Source organism: Sus scrofa, chromosome 18 (genome assembly GCF_000003025.6).
Source record: "Sus scrofa isolate TJ Tabasco breed Duroc chromosome 18, Sscrofa11.1, whole genome shotgun sequence".
In the NCBI taxonomy this organism is placed as follows: domain Eukaryota; kingdom Metazoa; phylum Chordata; class Mammalia; order Artiodactyla; family Suidae; genus Sus; species Sus scrofa.
Genome location: NC_010460.4, coordinates 24,873,857 through 24,890,339, shown reverse-complemented (window position 1 = coordinate 24,890,339; position 16,483 = coordinate 24,873,857). Strand labels below are relative to the sequence as shown.

The following is a 16,483-nucleotide window of genomic DNA, read 5'->3' as shown; positions in this document are numbered from 1 at the left end:
GAATTATTTACGTTTAATTGAAGAATTAAATTCTACAAAATGTTTAAGCTCTATGTTGTATCAGTCTTGGAATCAGACTAAGAAGAACAGTGTCAACAATGCAATTAGTGCTTTAAGGTGATAGGAGTATGAATGTTTAGAGAAAAAAATCTTGTGATATGATACAACTTACTATAAAAGATTTTTAAGTGAAAATTTTATCAAATTAATCTAAATGTAGAACATAATCTTGTTTACTATCACCCGGCTGCAAGAATTATCACTTTATGGCCAATTTTATTGATTTGTACTTATACCCACTTCCCTCCTACTGTTATTATTGTTCAGCAAATTCCAGGCGTCAATTTCACCCTTAAATAGTTGAACACACATCTCTAAAAGAACTATTTTTAAAACAAAACTACAATTTATTTTATATCTTAAAAGTGAACGTAATTCCTTAATTTTATTAAACACGCAGAGTTCAAATTTCCAGCAGCTTCAGACATCATAAATGACTCTCATTTTCTACAGTTTATTCTATTGACCTGCGATTGAAATAAGATTTACTCATAGCAATTGATTATTAATAGCAACTGTTTTTAGCAAGTGTTAAAATAAACAGCTATGTTAAGAGCATAGTGACAAGTTCTCTTATGGCACAACAGGTTAAGGATCTGGCATTGTCCCTGCAACAGCTTGGGTTGCTGCCCTGGCTGGGTTTGATCCCTGCGGGACTGTTTTTAAAATCTCTTTTAGCTGATAAGTTTTCTTGTTCACCTTGCCCTGGTCCCCTTCCCCTCCCCCGCCTTCCTCTCTTTCTCTTCTTTTTCTTCCTCTTCCTCTGCGGCTCTCCCTTAAGAAAGTGGGGAGTTTGTTCTACAGAGCTTTGTTGCAAACTTCAGGTTTAGCTGACATTTTTAAAAGGCAAATCATATTCAGAGATTTGTGTAAGCAATTTACATGTGTGGAATCTTTCACTTTCTCCAGATTTCATTCACTTTTAAATGGGGAATTACTTTTCTATGGTGGGCTATCAAAAGACATCACTAAATTTGTTACTGGGATTCAAGGACTCTGCATTGGTCTGAGCTTTTAGATTCCTCACACGTAAAAACTCTCCGTTATTGTTGTCAAGAAGAACAGAGTGAAATCAAACTGGAGATCTGTTCACTTGAGGCGAGCTTTCCACCTCCAGTTAGGAATGGATGCATGACGTTTTTTCTCCCCACTCTCACACTTTTGTACCCAGGAGCAACATTTTGTTGCTTGACAGCAAAATATTAGTATTGACAGACTTTTATTCCCTCTTTATTTAGTAACTTGATCTCCATAAGACCAATAGCAACATGATTTTATTTGACACCAATATCACCTTCGAACTTGAACAGAAAATGTACACGGTTATTTGTGATAATTTTGTACCTGTTCAAGTGCATGGTGAATTTTGACTTTTTCTTAGAGTTTGTTTTGGACAACGTGTCACAGTACAAGCAGAAAAAATATAATAGCAGAGGTAGATTTTCCTATCAAGGTCATTTATACACCAAGCTTCCTCTTCTGTATAACCTCTGCTGGCTTGAGCTGGCAATTGCTTCAACCCCAAGAGAACACAAATGACCACTGTGGTGATTAATAATATATCTTTGTTTTGAGTTAGACCTCCTGGAGCTGGAATGGATACATTGATTTCTAGAAATAATGAAATTCATAACAAGGTATCTTCTACTTACAAATATGATTCATTTCTTTGTTTTTAATTAGCCTAATAGAAACATACAATTTCTTGTGTGAAAGTAATCTGTGTTTTTCACAAAAACATAGCAAAAAGGCAATGGTTTATCTGATTCAAAGTGTTTTTTGGGACAGGGCAACAACTTCCTATACTTACCCACTGAGATTTAGATTTGCCTTTGATTTTTATGCTTTAAAAAAAATGTACTGTTTAGTAAAAGAGTAAGTCATGATCCCTTAAAATCATAAACTACATGTGTAATAAAGATTTAATCCATTAGAAGGGTTTTTCTCCTAAAGCGACAAAGAAAACTTTTCTGTAAGAGACGAATCTTAATTTTGATTTGAGATCATTTGTATTTTATTTTGAATAATTTACAAAGACAAAATATCCCATTACAGTTATAATTTAGTCAGTGCTTTGAGTTGTCACCAAATTTAACAAAAGTATGCGTTCTGACATTGTGAACTGCCACTAATATAAAGGACATCCATCAAACCATGCACACAGAACTGGGACTCATGATCCCATTGTATCTTGTGGCTTCATTTCTTCCACATTTGGAAAGGAGCAAAGTTTGATAGGAAACTCACTAAGCTTCAAATGCCACTAACAAGTAACTGATGAGGCCCCTAAAAATGCTTTCACTCACTGCTGAAAAATTGAGACCTCAGTCCTAGTCTTGTACAATAACTTGTTCTCAAACTAAATGTTTTAAAGTCAGAACAACTCTTATCCTGTAGGAACAGATATTTAGAAATCAGGATTTGAGTTCTAGGTTAAAATAAAATCAGTAGGAATTAACTATTTACATGATTCATTCTCTTCCCTTCTATACTGATTTCCAAAATTGAACAAAACATAAGGCCCCAGGTTGGTAACTTTCTAAAATTGGTTCCTGCAGTCCCATGGGCCACCTTCCTTTGCACCAAAAATTTAACTCCAGCAGAGAGTTGAAGATAAACCATTGCCCTCTGCGAATAATTTGCACCCTGGCCACTCTTCTTTACTAAACATGTGAGAATTTGCTGGTTAACTTCAAGTAAAAGGAAGTTGGACTGGGATAAGCCCATTTGCTCTTCATACCATTATGTTCATTTACTATTTTATAAATGAACATAAACAATTACGTAACACACAAATACAAACATGGGTTAGATAGTGAAGGAAAAACATTACTTTTTAATATTTTTTGGAGGGGAGGAATCTAAATTATCTAACTAAGTATCCCTCTTTATCAATTTTTAACACCCCCCCTTGCCAGCTCCCACCCCAACTTAATCTTTATGCTTATATCATCTTTAAGGAGATTCTCCTTGATGTTTAGTGACTGCTAACTGTTTTGTCATAAATCAAATTTCATTGATAATTTGCCTCCCGACAAGTAGTTCTCCTGAGTGCTTATTTTAGAGAATTTCCTTTTGGCTTCTCTTTCGTAACTACCTCTACGGCAAGCTACTCAAACCTGTGGCTAGACAGACAACTTTCTTCTTTGGCTGTCTTCTCTGGAACTATTGCTCCATCCCAAATCAGACCTGCACAAAGTCATTCCAGATAACGGGAGCGGAGCCTCTGTTTCTCTCTCTCCTCCACTACCACCAATGGGCCTATTCTATTCCAGAGGCTTTTTCAACATAAGTCAAAGTACATAAGTCAAAGTGCACTGGCAGAGGCTGGAAGATGAGAGTAAAACACGTAAGTACTTCCTAGCTGTCAGTATTCTATGGCTTAGTAATTTTCCTCAACAATGTTCATTTTCATTTCCACCAGTAAAACTGTATCACCTAGAAAGTCTGGGAGAATTACACCCTGGCGTTTTGAAAATAAGTTCAAATACTTATCGAGAATAAATTTAAGAGTCAAAGGCCATTTTCTGCCCATATAATGACCCCTGATCTCATTCTGTTTACTCAAAGAGCACAAATGGCTTTCAAGATCCAACTGACTAGGCCACCTTGAAAAGGTGGTTAGTTACCCACAAGCTATGAGACATTTTCCCCAAGCTCCCTGGGGCCCGGGCAGCTGTGAGGGAATGTGGCCTGCACCTGGGACAAAATTTTTCACTCGGCTGTGATATTCAGGAGAAACGGCATTTCTGCCAGCCTCGCAGATTCAGAATTGACCAAACTATGGAATTTCACAACTCGCCATCTCTTCCTGAAGTCAAATCTAATACAGACCTAGTCTCAGCAAAGGATAAAGTGGGGTGTGGGAAAGTCAGGAAAGGAGAAAGGTGGGATTCAATCAACTGATTTGCTAGGTTGGGACTTAAGTGCCCCAGGGCCCGAGGGCGACCAGATGGCAGAGGGCGTGCATCCTGGAGCAAGAGCTGGGATATCTGCACGTGGACTCAGGAATTCCGTTATCGGGAACCCTCTGGTCCAACCCCATGCCCGGGATCTTGGGAATCCCCAACCCGAGATGGGCTAGGATGTCCTGGGGGCCTGCTCCCCACGTGTCCACCGTCGCCTAGCCCCGAATGCCTATCACCTTCCTGACTCTGGGGCCGCGGCGGAGCCCCTCGGGTCATCGGCTCTCGACGTCCCATCCGTCCGGAGCTGGCAGTCCCCACTGGAAATGGGGGCTCTGGTTGCCAAGGAAATAGCCGCCTCACCCTTGCGGTGCCACCTACCTACCCGGCCCCTCGTCCCGCCTGTCGCCGCCCGGCGCTGCATTTCCTTGAGGGCCCCAAGACTTACAAAAGCAGGAACGGACGGCAAATTTAAACCCTTTCCCCACGCCTCTCTTTAGAGCCTCGGGGCGCTTGAGAGCCGGCAAGGTTGCGCTGCCCCAGGCGGGAGGGGATCCTGCGCTCACGATGCGGATCCGTGGGGGGAATCTCCACCCAGGCCGGGCCCGGAGGGAGCTCGAGGCCGAGGGAGGGGCCCGGTCGCACCCCTGGGACCTGCGGGGCTTCGCAGACCCCTGCGTCCCACTCCCCACAGCCTCCCTCCCCGGATGTGGCTCCGCTGCAGCGGGATGGCAGGGCTGGGCTGGGAGCTTGTCTGGCAGCTTCTACTGAGCAGCTAATAGTATAACAACCCGGCTTTGATAAATCTGAACTAATTACCCCTCTTAATTAAAGTCTTTAGCAGTTGTTTCACTGTTTTGGCAAGAAAACAGGAGAGATTGCAGTTAGAAAACACCAGAGCCCGAGCTCACAGCGGAGCTGCTGATTAACACTTGAAGCATTTCAAGGACCTGGCACCCGCCACAGTTTGGTTTTCATCCATGTTTCCTCCTTGGATGGAAGTATATTCGTCTATAAACATATATACACACAGAAAAACACGGAGGCTCCCTTTGCCAGCTGTAAAGAAGTCAGTAGGTGCCGTCAGGATGTGAACAATAGATCCCCGTCTAGGTGGTATCACTGTAATGCGTGCGTGGCTGTACACTACACACTTCTCCTATATATGTATTGTTCCTACTTAACTGAGCACTACAAATATACCAGATGGTCCAGGACAAAAGACTTGCTTCTATTAGAAAGCTCCATATTTTCTGTCTTTGAACTTATCGAATTTCATTACTTTATCAAAGTCCTAACTATTTGGAGAGACTCTTATTTGCTCTTAGTGATTTTTTTCAGATCAAATATGAGGTGACACTAAGCCAGGGTTGAACTTATTCAAAAGGAAGAAGGCTGAGGGGATCCGAATCAGTGATCTCTGGGTGAATAATATGAACAGAGCTCTGAAGTTTGTTGATTAAATACGCATGTTCCAAGTATTTATTTCCAACAGTCAATGAATCAGTTTCCACGTGCAAGAATCAAAACCAAAATTCCAATTCATCCATAATGAACCACCCTTATCTAATGTGTTTGTGTGCCTGTATGTGTGCATGTGTGCTCACGAATGCGGAATGTGCCTTTACAGGCACATGCATTTATGTGTGTATGTATAACATACACACAGAGTTTTGTTACCTCAGGGAAAGAGGAAATGATAATAAACAATCGGCAGGCATCTTGAGACCGCAGAATCAACACAATGGAAATATATACAATAATAAAATTAAAGTGGTGCAGCATTCCCGGGTTGGCTAATACAGGTCTCAATAAATACAGCAGAGATTTGTTTTAAAAAACAAAACAAAACAAACACCATCTCTCCACCCGAGATGAAAAGTCTTTCCAAATTAAAAAAAAAAAATAGAGAGAAAACAAACAACCCCCCAAATTTCCTCATAATTGTTAGTGCCTATATAGAATATGATACACAAGACCATTTAGCAGGTGCATGCAAGAGGTGAAAGGCCGGGGAATTCAGAGGCGTCTGGTCAGGGCTAACGGGTGCGGCCCACCATGCCCTGGGTTCTGCAGATGAGCTTGGGTAGAGAGGTCCAGCTCTATTCCGCCGCTGTCTCAGTGGTGGGGAACCCGGCTGGGGCTGGGAAGGGACTTTGGCCTTGATCACTGGTGGCCTGGGTGGAGCCCAGGCTGCAGGGGCCCAGGGGGCGGCAGCGGCGGCGGCAGAGGCGGCAGCGTCGCGGGCGGCGGCTGCTGTAGAGGGGGCGACGGGTCCGCGCCCGGCTCCCCGGCAGAAGTGCGGGTCAGCCCCAAGCCGCCGTCGTGCAGCTTGCGGACGTGCTTCTTGAGGTCAAAGTTCCTGCAGAAGCCCTTGCCACACGTGGGGCAGGTGAAGGGCTTCTTGTCGTTGTGGGTGTGCATGTGGAAGGTGAGGTTGTAAACCTGGTGGAAAGCTTTGTTGCAGATATTGCACTTGAACTGCTTCTCCCCGCTGTGGGTCAACTTGTGGTTTTTGTAATTCCCTGAAACAGACAAATGACAGGGACGTGGATTTGAAAAGAGAGCTCCTAAAGGGAGGAGGGGACGGCTGAAGGACCTCGGGGCTGCGACAGCTCGGGCAGCCCGTGCAGGGCTATGCTGCCCGCCTGCACTCTGCGCCCCCAACTCATTTTTAAACATCAACAATAAGATCGTTCCCTCCACATTTTAATACAATAGTTATTAACCCAATTATATAAAAGGAGAACCAGCAGTTAAAAAGAAATACCCCCTTTGTATAAGAGCCATGTCTTTCTCTAATACTCATCAGACTTGCCGATGGGAAGTTGGAATGGCAACACGTTCTCCAGTGACACCTACACTTTACAAATCATTTTCTGAAATATCCCCAAAGCTGAGGGCTTTCCTTAAGACTACTGCGAAAGACAAGCCCCTGGGTTGGATACCTTTTTGATGAAATCCTTTGCCACAGAATTCACATACAAATGGTTTGTAGCCTGCGTGTATTCGGGTATGGGTGTTTAAGGTAGAACTTCTATTAAATGCTTTGCCACACTGGTTACATTTATGAGGTTTTTCCTAAGAGGAGGAAGAAAAATTAGAAAAGTTAAGGTATTTTTGGTTAGTCAGCAGAGTCTTAAAAAAAAGACAAAAACACTGCTAAGCTCTCCCTCAAGCTTTTACATAAAACAAAGGCAAACAATACCGGGCATTTCCCCCTCGTCCAGCTGGTACTTTTAAAGCAAACCTTATGCTAGAGGGTAAGAGATTATTGGCCTTTTTTCTTTGTCTTTTTTTCTTTTCTTTTCTTTTTTTTTAACAAACCGCTAGGAAGGAAACAAGGTGAAACTGAGAGAGCCGAACACACCTGGGTGTGAATGATCTTGTGCCTGCACAGGGTGCTGGCTTGCCGGAAGCCCTTTCCGCACACTTTGCAAACGAAGGGTCTGGCTCCTGTGTGCACTGGCATGTGACGGGTTAAGTTATAGTGCGCGTTAAAGACCTTAAAGTTAAACACAAGTACAACAGGTTAGTCCAACAAGCACTTTAGAATCAAACTGGGCAGAGGAAGGGGAAGGAGGTAATAACGTTGTAAAGGTATAAAATGATTACAAAAATAAAATTAAATTTGGAAGGAAGGAAGGAAAAACATCCCCCATCCCTTACACAGTACTTACCTTTCCACACACTTCGCAAGTGAAAACTTTGGGCTTGGTATTAGGAGAGCCTCGGCTGAAGTCAGAGGTTTTGAACGCTATTTTTTCCGACAGAAGCTGGGCGCTCTCTTTCATGTAATGCTGCAGCTGAGCCTGGGACAAGTCTTTGAAAGCTACTCCCGAGGGGTATTTCTCCACCGCCGGGACCACCAGTTTATTCCTTTCCGCTAAATACGTTTTTGGCTGCGGGTGCAAAGGGGAACTGAGAAAGTAGGAAGCCACTGGGTGGATGTTAACGCCGGCCGTCGGGTGGCACGGGCCGTCACCTCGATTCAGGTAGCACAGGGCTCCCATGGCGTGGAAGGAAGAGTGGTTGACGACCCGCGGCCTCACCAGCTTGTACTGCTGCAGCGGCAGCGCGTCGCGGGCCAGGTCGCCCTTGAGACTCAGCGCGCAGTTGAGCAGGTCGCTGCAGCTGAAGGCAGGCGCCGCGGGCGCAGCTGCCGGCGCTGCCTGAGCCTCCAGACTTGTTTTCCGAGGCTCCGAGCCCGTCATCCCCGCCTTGGGGCTCGTGTCATACGCCACAGGCACGAAGGGGATCATGCAGGGGATCGACGAGTTAAGATGCAGAGAGTGCTTGGGGTCCCCCTTGGGCACGGCTCCCTGCAGGAAGTGGGGAACGGGCAGGGCCTTGGGCTCGGGAGTGCGCGCCATGATCCGTTCGATGGAGAAAGCCAGGGGTTTGGAGGTGCTCATCACGTTGCTCCGAGCCGGAGCAGTCGCTAACATTTTGGCAGTCGCGTTGTGGCAGCTACTGTCCATGTCTGAGTCGCCAGCGTCCGTCAGCCGGGGCCAGGCTGCGCCGTCGTTGCCTTGTTCCCTGCTTGTCACAGACCTGCGGAGAGGGGGACGGGCACCATCACCACCAGCAGCCTCCTCCTCCTCCCCAGCATCACCAGCCGAACCTGCCTGCCCAGCCCAATGGACTCCTGCCAGCCCATCGCAGAGATCTTGGCGCACCAATGACTCGGGGACAATCACTACTTATTTCTATCAATAGAAAGTGTTGTGTCAATAACGCAGCCAAGATCTCGCCAATCGTTAACTTCCAAGAGGAGAAGGTAAACTAGATAATTGCTCAATTCGCTTCCAACAGTCAACAGGAAAACTTTTTTTTTTCCTTTGCAGTCAGTGACTACTTTTCATTGGTGAGTGAGGTTCCTCCGCCCAGAAGAGGCGGGGGAGATCGCCAAAGCGCATCCGGCCCTCCCCTCCGCGCACACTCTCCCGCGCACACTTTGCTACCCTCCGCTCCCCCCCGCCCCTTCGCTTTTTACTCTGTCTTTTTAATTCTCAATCTGCTTAACCAGGCTTTAGAGGCCAAGCGAATCTGAGATCAATTTTCTCGTTTAGCTCTAAATGACATCATCTAAAATCATTGTGCAAGGGCTAAATAAGGAAACAGACTCTAATTCAGGGGCAAACGCCAGGCTATATTTATCAACCGCCAGGCTCTAGAAAGCTGCGTCCAGGCAGCCTTCCGCAGCGAAATCCGAGCCTTCCCTGTTAGGTTCCGCCGGGCCCGAATTGGGCCTGAGTCGGAGCCACACAGCCTCCTCCCCAGTCCTCTTTCTTCTTCTAGGGTCCGGGGCTGAGTACTCCTGGAATCCCAGAGTTTCCGCGCCCTGAACCGAGTCTGGACCATTTGGAAAACGCCGGCAGGTAACTGGCCTCCTCAAACGCCCCTGAGAATTAAAGGCCTTGGGAGGCTTGTTTTGTGTTTGTGGTTTTGCAAATGCGATGCCATGACATAAACTTGGGAAAGACATACTCCATCCACAAAGTTGAGGAGGAGTTGCAAGGAATAAACGGGTGTCACACCAAAAGAAATCTCGACTAGGGCCGGACACCACCCCGCCCCCCGCGCGCACACACACATACACACACACACGCGCGCGCGCGCGCGCGCTTTTTATGCCTTTCCACTGAGAGCCCGTAAAGAGTATTTCTTTAAGTACTTGCGCTCAGGTAGAGATCTCTTGGAACATTTTAAATACTGAATGTTGAACAGAGAGGAGAAACAACGTATTGATTTACTTCCCCACCTCCTAACTGCTGGTGTCCGCACGCCTCCTCAAAGCAGCGCAGGCGGCAGCCTTGGGTGTGTGCGCGCCGCAGGGTGACCAGCTCCACCACCTGCCTGAGAACCAGTCCTGGCCTCAGCCGCACTTCCGCCTCCCAGAGTGTGCAAGGAGACTGTGTCTTGCAACGTCCCCAATCCAGGTGCCCTCCAGGCGTGGCGCCTTGGCCCAAACTCCCCGGAAGGAGCCGTGAAGCGTTAAGGAGTGTTGCAGTGGCAGCGCTCCGGCAGCGCGTGTTCTCACCGCCTAGGCGGGCGCCGCTGGAAGCGAGCCCCGAGCAGCGGCGCGCGCGGTCCTCGTCGCTCCCCTTGGCAAGCCTGAGATCATGCGGAGCTTAGCCCTGGGGCCAGTCGTGCTGGGGTCCGGCGTGCACTAGCTGCGGCGTAAAGAGGACTCGGCTGCTGGGATCTTGAGCGGGGAGGCGGACGAATAGCGCGGAGGTGCCTGCGCTGGGCCTTTCCGCCTGGACGCCCGCAGCAGCTCAGAGTGCCTTCTACCTGGTGAGTTACCCGGAGGGGGTGCGTGTAGAACAAGAGGTGGCGGGTGCCAGACATCGAGCCAAGCGGGTGTGGGCGTCCTCTTCCAGTAGGAGTGGTGGAAAGGGTTGGCAGTGGGAGGCTGGATGCAAGCGGGCTAGAAACCCTGGGACTGCTGAGCCGCTGACCAATTTCACCTTCAAATGCAAAGCTGGACCCGGGCCGGAGGAAATTGACCTCGAAATAGTCCTTGTTCCCTACCCCATTGCCCCGCACAGGCCACCTGTGCTCACTCTGGCTTTTCGTGGGGGTCTGCCCGCGGGCCAAGAGAGGTGTAAACCGAGGGACTCTGGGTTTGGGAGCGCGCTGGGTGCACAACCGCGAAGCAGAGCAGCTGGATGGGTGGCAGGGAAACCTAATTGCGGAGGAAACTGGGGAGGAGACGTGAGTCTTATTGGAAGTTGGAGGCAGCCAAAGGGTCTGGTGGGGGAAAGGTCTGGATGCGACCAGGCTTAGCAAGGAGGCCTGTAAGTGCCTGGTTTCAGGTCTCCAGGTGGCGTGGGGTTGGGAGCACAGATGCAGCCGTAGAGAAGTACAGAATGAGGCGGGCGTGGGCCGGGAGTCCGGCAAAAGGCGCCGCACCCCCGGCGGCTCCTCCGAGAGGTTCTCGGCCAGGCGCAGACACCCAGGGTGCGCCCAGGCTGGAAATTCTCTTTCCGTTTGCCGTTGGGGCCGCAGAACCTGCCTCGTCTTCGCCCGGGTTCAGACAAAGAGCACGGGACGCCTTTGCTAGGGTAAAGCGGAGGGGGCGGGGGTAGTGTCCCACGACAGATGGGTCGCAGTTAAGACTTTAATTGCTGCCTTTGGGCGCGGATCAGGTTTCCTTCCCTACCTGCCGCTTCCCAACATCGAAAAATCTCCCTCCTGCTGCACTCCTCCGACGTAGAGCCAGGTTTACAAGAAAACGCGAAAAAGCACTAAGAGGCCGACTCTGCAAAGCTTTGGAGCGCCCAGCCGACTCACCACTCACCCGCTTCCGGAGCGTTACCTGCCTTCCTGACTGAATGCCACCAGTTTGTTTCTCGTTCGTGGCTTGTCCCTCCCTCATCTCCCCCTCCCCCACTCCCTCCTCCTTAAGGGCAGAAGAGCCTTGGTTTGACCTCGGGAAATTTCTCCTTCGTTGGACACTAAACTAAAAAGGAAAATTATTGGCTAAGGAGTATACGTGTTTTGCATGGTTGATATTTCAACAGTTTGCTTTTCACTGGTCTTTTTGGGCTTTGCCTTTTTGACAAGTGTTTGAAAGTATAGTGTCATTTGAGTAACACAAATATGGCAAAGTAGCAATTATGCCCTTCCTTTACTAGAGCTGAACTTCCTCATCCTAAAGACTGTGGAGGTGATTTATAAATCCAGGTCTTCATAGTCTAGCATTTGTTGGTGAGTATTTTCCATTAAAAATCTGAACTATATGGTAATCTTAAAAAATCTAAGACGTAAGCATTGTTTTGAACAAATGCAAAATGTATTCAGGAAGCGCTTCCATCTTATTAACAAATCTATCCAGTACTTGAGTTTTTTTCCCAAACACATTTGTAAAATAATAACCAAAAAACCACGGGTGAAAGAAGAGGATATTTAACAAATTGAGAAGCTTCTAAAACAGTTCAACACTTACAAATTATTAAAAGAATGCAAAGGAGCCTTGTTTGTTTTGTTAATGGAAAAATAGAAAGTCAGTAATAATTTCTTTGGATTTTCCTAGAGACTCCTATAATCCTCCCTTTTCTCATCAGAACTGATGGTTAAGTGCCCCCCTCCACCAGCCTTGGAAAGGCAGTATTCATTTTCCCTACCACTTTAAATCCTTGTGGAAGGCAAATTTTAAATGTGTGGCTTATCCTGGTTGAGAGGTCCTGAGGGAAGCAGAACAGCCCTTGGTCAGAGACCAGAGAACAAGCTCTGAGTTAAGACTTTCTGAGAAAATAAAAAAGTTTCACTCTGCTAAAGTAATTTAAAGTTCTTTTTTTTTTTTTTCTGGGGAATCTAAGTGTGATCTTAATGCCTCCTAAACAGTTCTTGGTATTACTCAAGAACTCGCATAATTTTCATAGGCTTTTGATTTATGGCCTTGTCACAAGTAAATGCAGTTTCTGGTCAAGATTATTGCAATCTGCAATAAAAGACAATAGAGCCATCAGTCACAAGTTTCCCATAATTTTGATCCCTTCTTCTTTAATGCTCCAAAGTACCATTGAATATTTTTAAAATAATAAAAAAAAAATGGACTGGGAAACATTATAACTTATCCAGCCTTCTGCCAAGTGTACTAGTTCATCCCTAGTCATGCTTTCAAGGTTTTCAGGCCTTTCCAACAAGGTTCCAACAAGGTTTTCTACCACCCCTGCCTTTTCCATAAAAGCAAGAGACTTTGCTTCTTATTAGCTACCGCAAGCTACACAAGCCAGAGAAAATTAGTCTTATGACTTCCTCCCCCTTTTCCAGGCATTCAGATTCATCTACACTTTTTCCTATTTAATAAATAGCACCCAGGGCAATGTACCTTCCTTCTAGAGGAGAAAAAACATTCCTAAATTCATCTATACTTTTGCTCAGCCTTTATCCCTGACTGATCTTTTGTTATTTCTTGTGTGTGATGGAGGCGGGTGATGGAATAGGACACAAATAGGAAGGGTCTGTAGGGTTCAAGAAAGTCTTGTTGAGTTTCTCTGATTAGTTAATGAACACACAGTAGGAACTAACTTTCTAGGACCTTAACAAATACCTGGGCCACAAGTTCAGATTTAAGGTTACTACTTTTGCTTTTAGTTAGCTTGGTAGCAAATACAGAATTCTGGCTAATTTTGTATAGCACGTGAAAGGCAGTAAGTATCACAGGTTAGGAGTAGAAGAGGCTGCAGTTAACTCACAGAACCATCTTTTCCTTGGGGAGAGGAGGAGTGGGAGAATGAATGGCTTAGGGCTTTGCTCTGGGTCTTTGTTGTTACTGTTTCTTTCATATTAGGGTTTCCTTTAAACCTCTCGAAATTCTCCTTTTGAAAACAACATTTGCATATTAAATTAGTTTGTAAAAGTAAATGAGGAGCCCCAAAGGTGAGAGCTGGTAATGAGCTGGCCGGCATTACAGTTGGCGATCGCTGCCCTGCCTTGGTTTCTGTCCCTCCACTAATGCTGGGGTCTTTCTCACCCATTCCCACAGGCCTGTAAAGTGTTTTCCCTCCAGACTCCCAGGCTCCGACTCAGGGCTGGACTTGATGGAAAAAGAAGTTTTTAAACACGTAACCCGATTTCTCCAACTTATTTGAGGAGCTGCCTAAAAGTCAAGCAACAAAAACCAGCCTTGCTTGCAATTGACAACGGAGTTATTGAAACTCGGGAAGTGAACAATTAGAAGAGGACCCCCCAAGTACCACTCTTCTTGTCCTACACCGCTAGCTGCTCATTGCGGTTGGCTGATAAGCGTTTTGTGGCAGTCCCCAGATAATTTTTTGAAAGTCACTTTGTGGTCAAAATAAAAACTATATTTACCACACAGCGCGACTCTTTCCTTGGTACTAGCCACGAGGTTTAGAGCAATTTTACTTTCAAACTTTCTTAATCTCACGAAACAAGTCGACAGTGGCAATTCAAATAACACAGAGCGAAGAATGAGTTTACAGAAATGGAGAAGCAATTAAAGTAAATCAAAGCCCTTGAGCTAGAAATCTCTCAGAGCCGTGGTAAATTCAGTTACCTCCCGGACCCTGGCTGTCGGAGCCCACGCCGACCCGCTGCCCTTGGCCGCCTGGGCTGCCATCACCTCGGCGTCCCCTGCCCTGTCCTCCGAGGGGGATCGCGTCCCGCTGCGGGATTCGGAGCTGGGGCGCCCGCCCCTCGGGCCGCGCTGGCCTGAGCTCAGCCAGGTAATAGAAGCCCGAAGTGAAAGAGAAAAGCTAAGCCCTCTCCCCGGCCGGGCTCTCCACTCATTGGCTCATGCCCACTAGTCCCAAACCGTTAAATGACGTTGGCAAGGCCGAGGGCTACCAGGCTGCGCGAGGCGGCCTTGGAGGGGGCCTGGAGGAGGCAGGGAGTTGGGGCGCCACTCCCGCTGCCGGCCGGCTGCCAGCCGACCTTCCCTGCCCGCCCGCCGCGCGGTGCGGCGCGGTGCGGTGCGCTCCAGCCGGCCGGGTGCCGGGTCCGCCAGCGCCTCGCGGTCGCCGATCGAGTCCCTCTGACCTCCAGCCTTGGGGACCGCCACTAACCCCGCGGGCTCTGAGGCCCCTCAAGGGCGCGGTCGCGCTCCTCCCTCTTTCCGTGCACCCCCCGGGGATCTTGCGGCTGCTCCATCCTCCTCCCCTCCGCGGGGTGGCCTGAAGAGGGGAGTCTCCAAAATCTCCCAAGAGTTTCGGGAGGGGGTGGGGTGGGGGTGCCGGATCGAGTTTAAAGACCAAGTAACAGATGGCGGAGAACTTCTGTTTGAAAAGTTTTTGAACAGAACATTCACTAATAGACTTGCTTTGAGGACTCAGAATGTAACTGAAGGGTCATTTAATCTAGATGTCAGGTGAAAGAAAACAGGCTTGACGCTGTGGCACGCCTAAGAAGGAACTGGAGCATCTTTTTATTAGTTTTGCCTGTCATTTTGGATTTCCCAGAAAACCCTTTCTTAAGCCAATTTTAAACGGGGGAGGGGCACCTCTGGATTCTCCTCCAAAAACCTTTCATGTCCATTGTCCCGTATTGTATTTTTGCGCTCTCCCCCACGCCCAGCCCTCGCGAATCTTCGCTTCGGAGCAGTTTGGCTCCTGCTTTGAATTAGTTGGTGTCTTCTGACGGTCCTGGGGAATGCGAGAGAATTTTCTAACTAGATTCTCCTGTTTTAAGGCAGTTTCCTTTTACCTTCCCCTCTTGGTCCCACTCTCCAATTTGTCCTTTTATTCCGGCTCCCCAGCTCTCCCTGTCAAGCCCCCCCTCCCCAAAAAGAGGAGATGGGAAGGCTGTCCACTGAGCACAATGCCCCCGCGGCCACCTCCAGCTGGCTTCCCGGGACCTAATGGGGAGGAATCGCTCAGCCACCGGCCGGCCCCCTTTTCTTAGTGGGGGTTGAGGCTCCTTTGCGACTCCCCCCACTTCCCTCCCTAAAGCCTCCCTCAGACCAAATCTTGTAGGCGTTGATCCTGGTTCAAGAATTGAGCTGTAATATCCAGAATATCCCAAGATGAGGCTTGATCTGTCATCGAGGCATCTTACTAACTTTTACAATGTTAAATACTTGCCTTCTTAGTTTGAAGCAATTGGAAAGTCATTTTTCCTTTTCTCTTCCCACCGTCTCTATGTTCAGTTTGAGTCTTTGAATTTCCCTAACTGCGGGCCAGCTGCCCTTGGAGTTTCCCATCCATCTCACAGGAAAAGGGTACAGGAAATACCGGGAAGCTAAGCGCCTGGAGGCGGCGTGAACGCCGCCGGTCACAGGGGAACAGCATCCCGCCGCCCGCGGTGACCTGGAGGGCCTGCCGGCGGCCGAAGACCAGACCCGGGCCAGATGACGGCACTGCGTCCCTGCCGACCCGCAGGGTCGAAGGTGGGGAGAAAAGCTGGGCCCCGGTAAAAAGCAGGAGGAAGACACGAGGCAGGGTACCATTCACAGAAAGAGAGGGGTCCGTTCCTGCTGCCAGTGGGGGGGTGGGGGGGAGGAACCCTCCTCTACCTAACCCTGTGATTCACAGCTTCTCAGAAATTTACATAATACAGGGGCGTAGATGTAAACCTAAAGGACAAAAATGATAATTCGACAGCCCGTATTCCATTTTCGCACCGTGGGCCTGGATATGTTCCCGGTGTTGGCACATTCCCCTCCCTGAGCTTTTTATTCAGGATGGAGAGTAACTGAACTTTCACAACACTGTTGAAAGGACAGGCAGAGCGGGAGGAAAAAAGGGGAGTGAAAGAGAAATTGGCTTGAGTGATGCTGATGTAGATTTCTTCCTGATAGCAAAAGAGTTTTAAAAATTGAGAGCATATGTTGTGTTCAAAAGGCAGCGGGCATGACAGTAATTGGGGTCCCTCACTTTCCAAAGGATCTGTTCCCCTTTTATTTGGCTGACATCAACATTTTATTTGAAAAGCAAATTCATTACCCTTTAATATTAATAGGAAATTCCAATTTATTACTTCCCCGAGATAAGTGAAAGTCACAACATCTACACAAAGAAAGGTCCTGCTGTCAGCCTGGCTCCAACTGG

General features: G+C 47.6%; 1 protein-coding gene across 2 annotated transcripts; it reads right to left on the bottom strand.

Moving 5' to 3' along the window:
- On the bottom strand, window positions 5,550-8,490 carry FEZF1 (FEZ family zinc finger 1). Of its 2 annotated transcripts, XM_021078843.1 has the most exons (5): window positions 8,018-8,490; window positions 7,646-7,867; window positions 7,336-7,470; window positions 6,914-7,046; window positions 5,550-6,490 (listed from the first exon to the last, which is right to left on the bottom strand). In XM_021078843.1, the coding sequence occupies exons 1-5, from the start codon at window positions 8,444-8,446 to the stop codon at window positions 6,132-6,134; spliced, it is 1,278 nt and encodes a 425-aa protein (XP_020934502.1). In that variant the 5' UTR covers window positions 8,447-8,490; the 3' UTR covers window positions 5,550-6,131. The 2 variants fall into 2 exon arrangements, with proteins under 2 accessions (XP_020934502.1, XP_020934501.1); XM_021078842.1 differs by having other exon boundaries at window positions 7,646-8,490.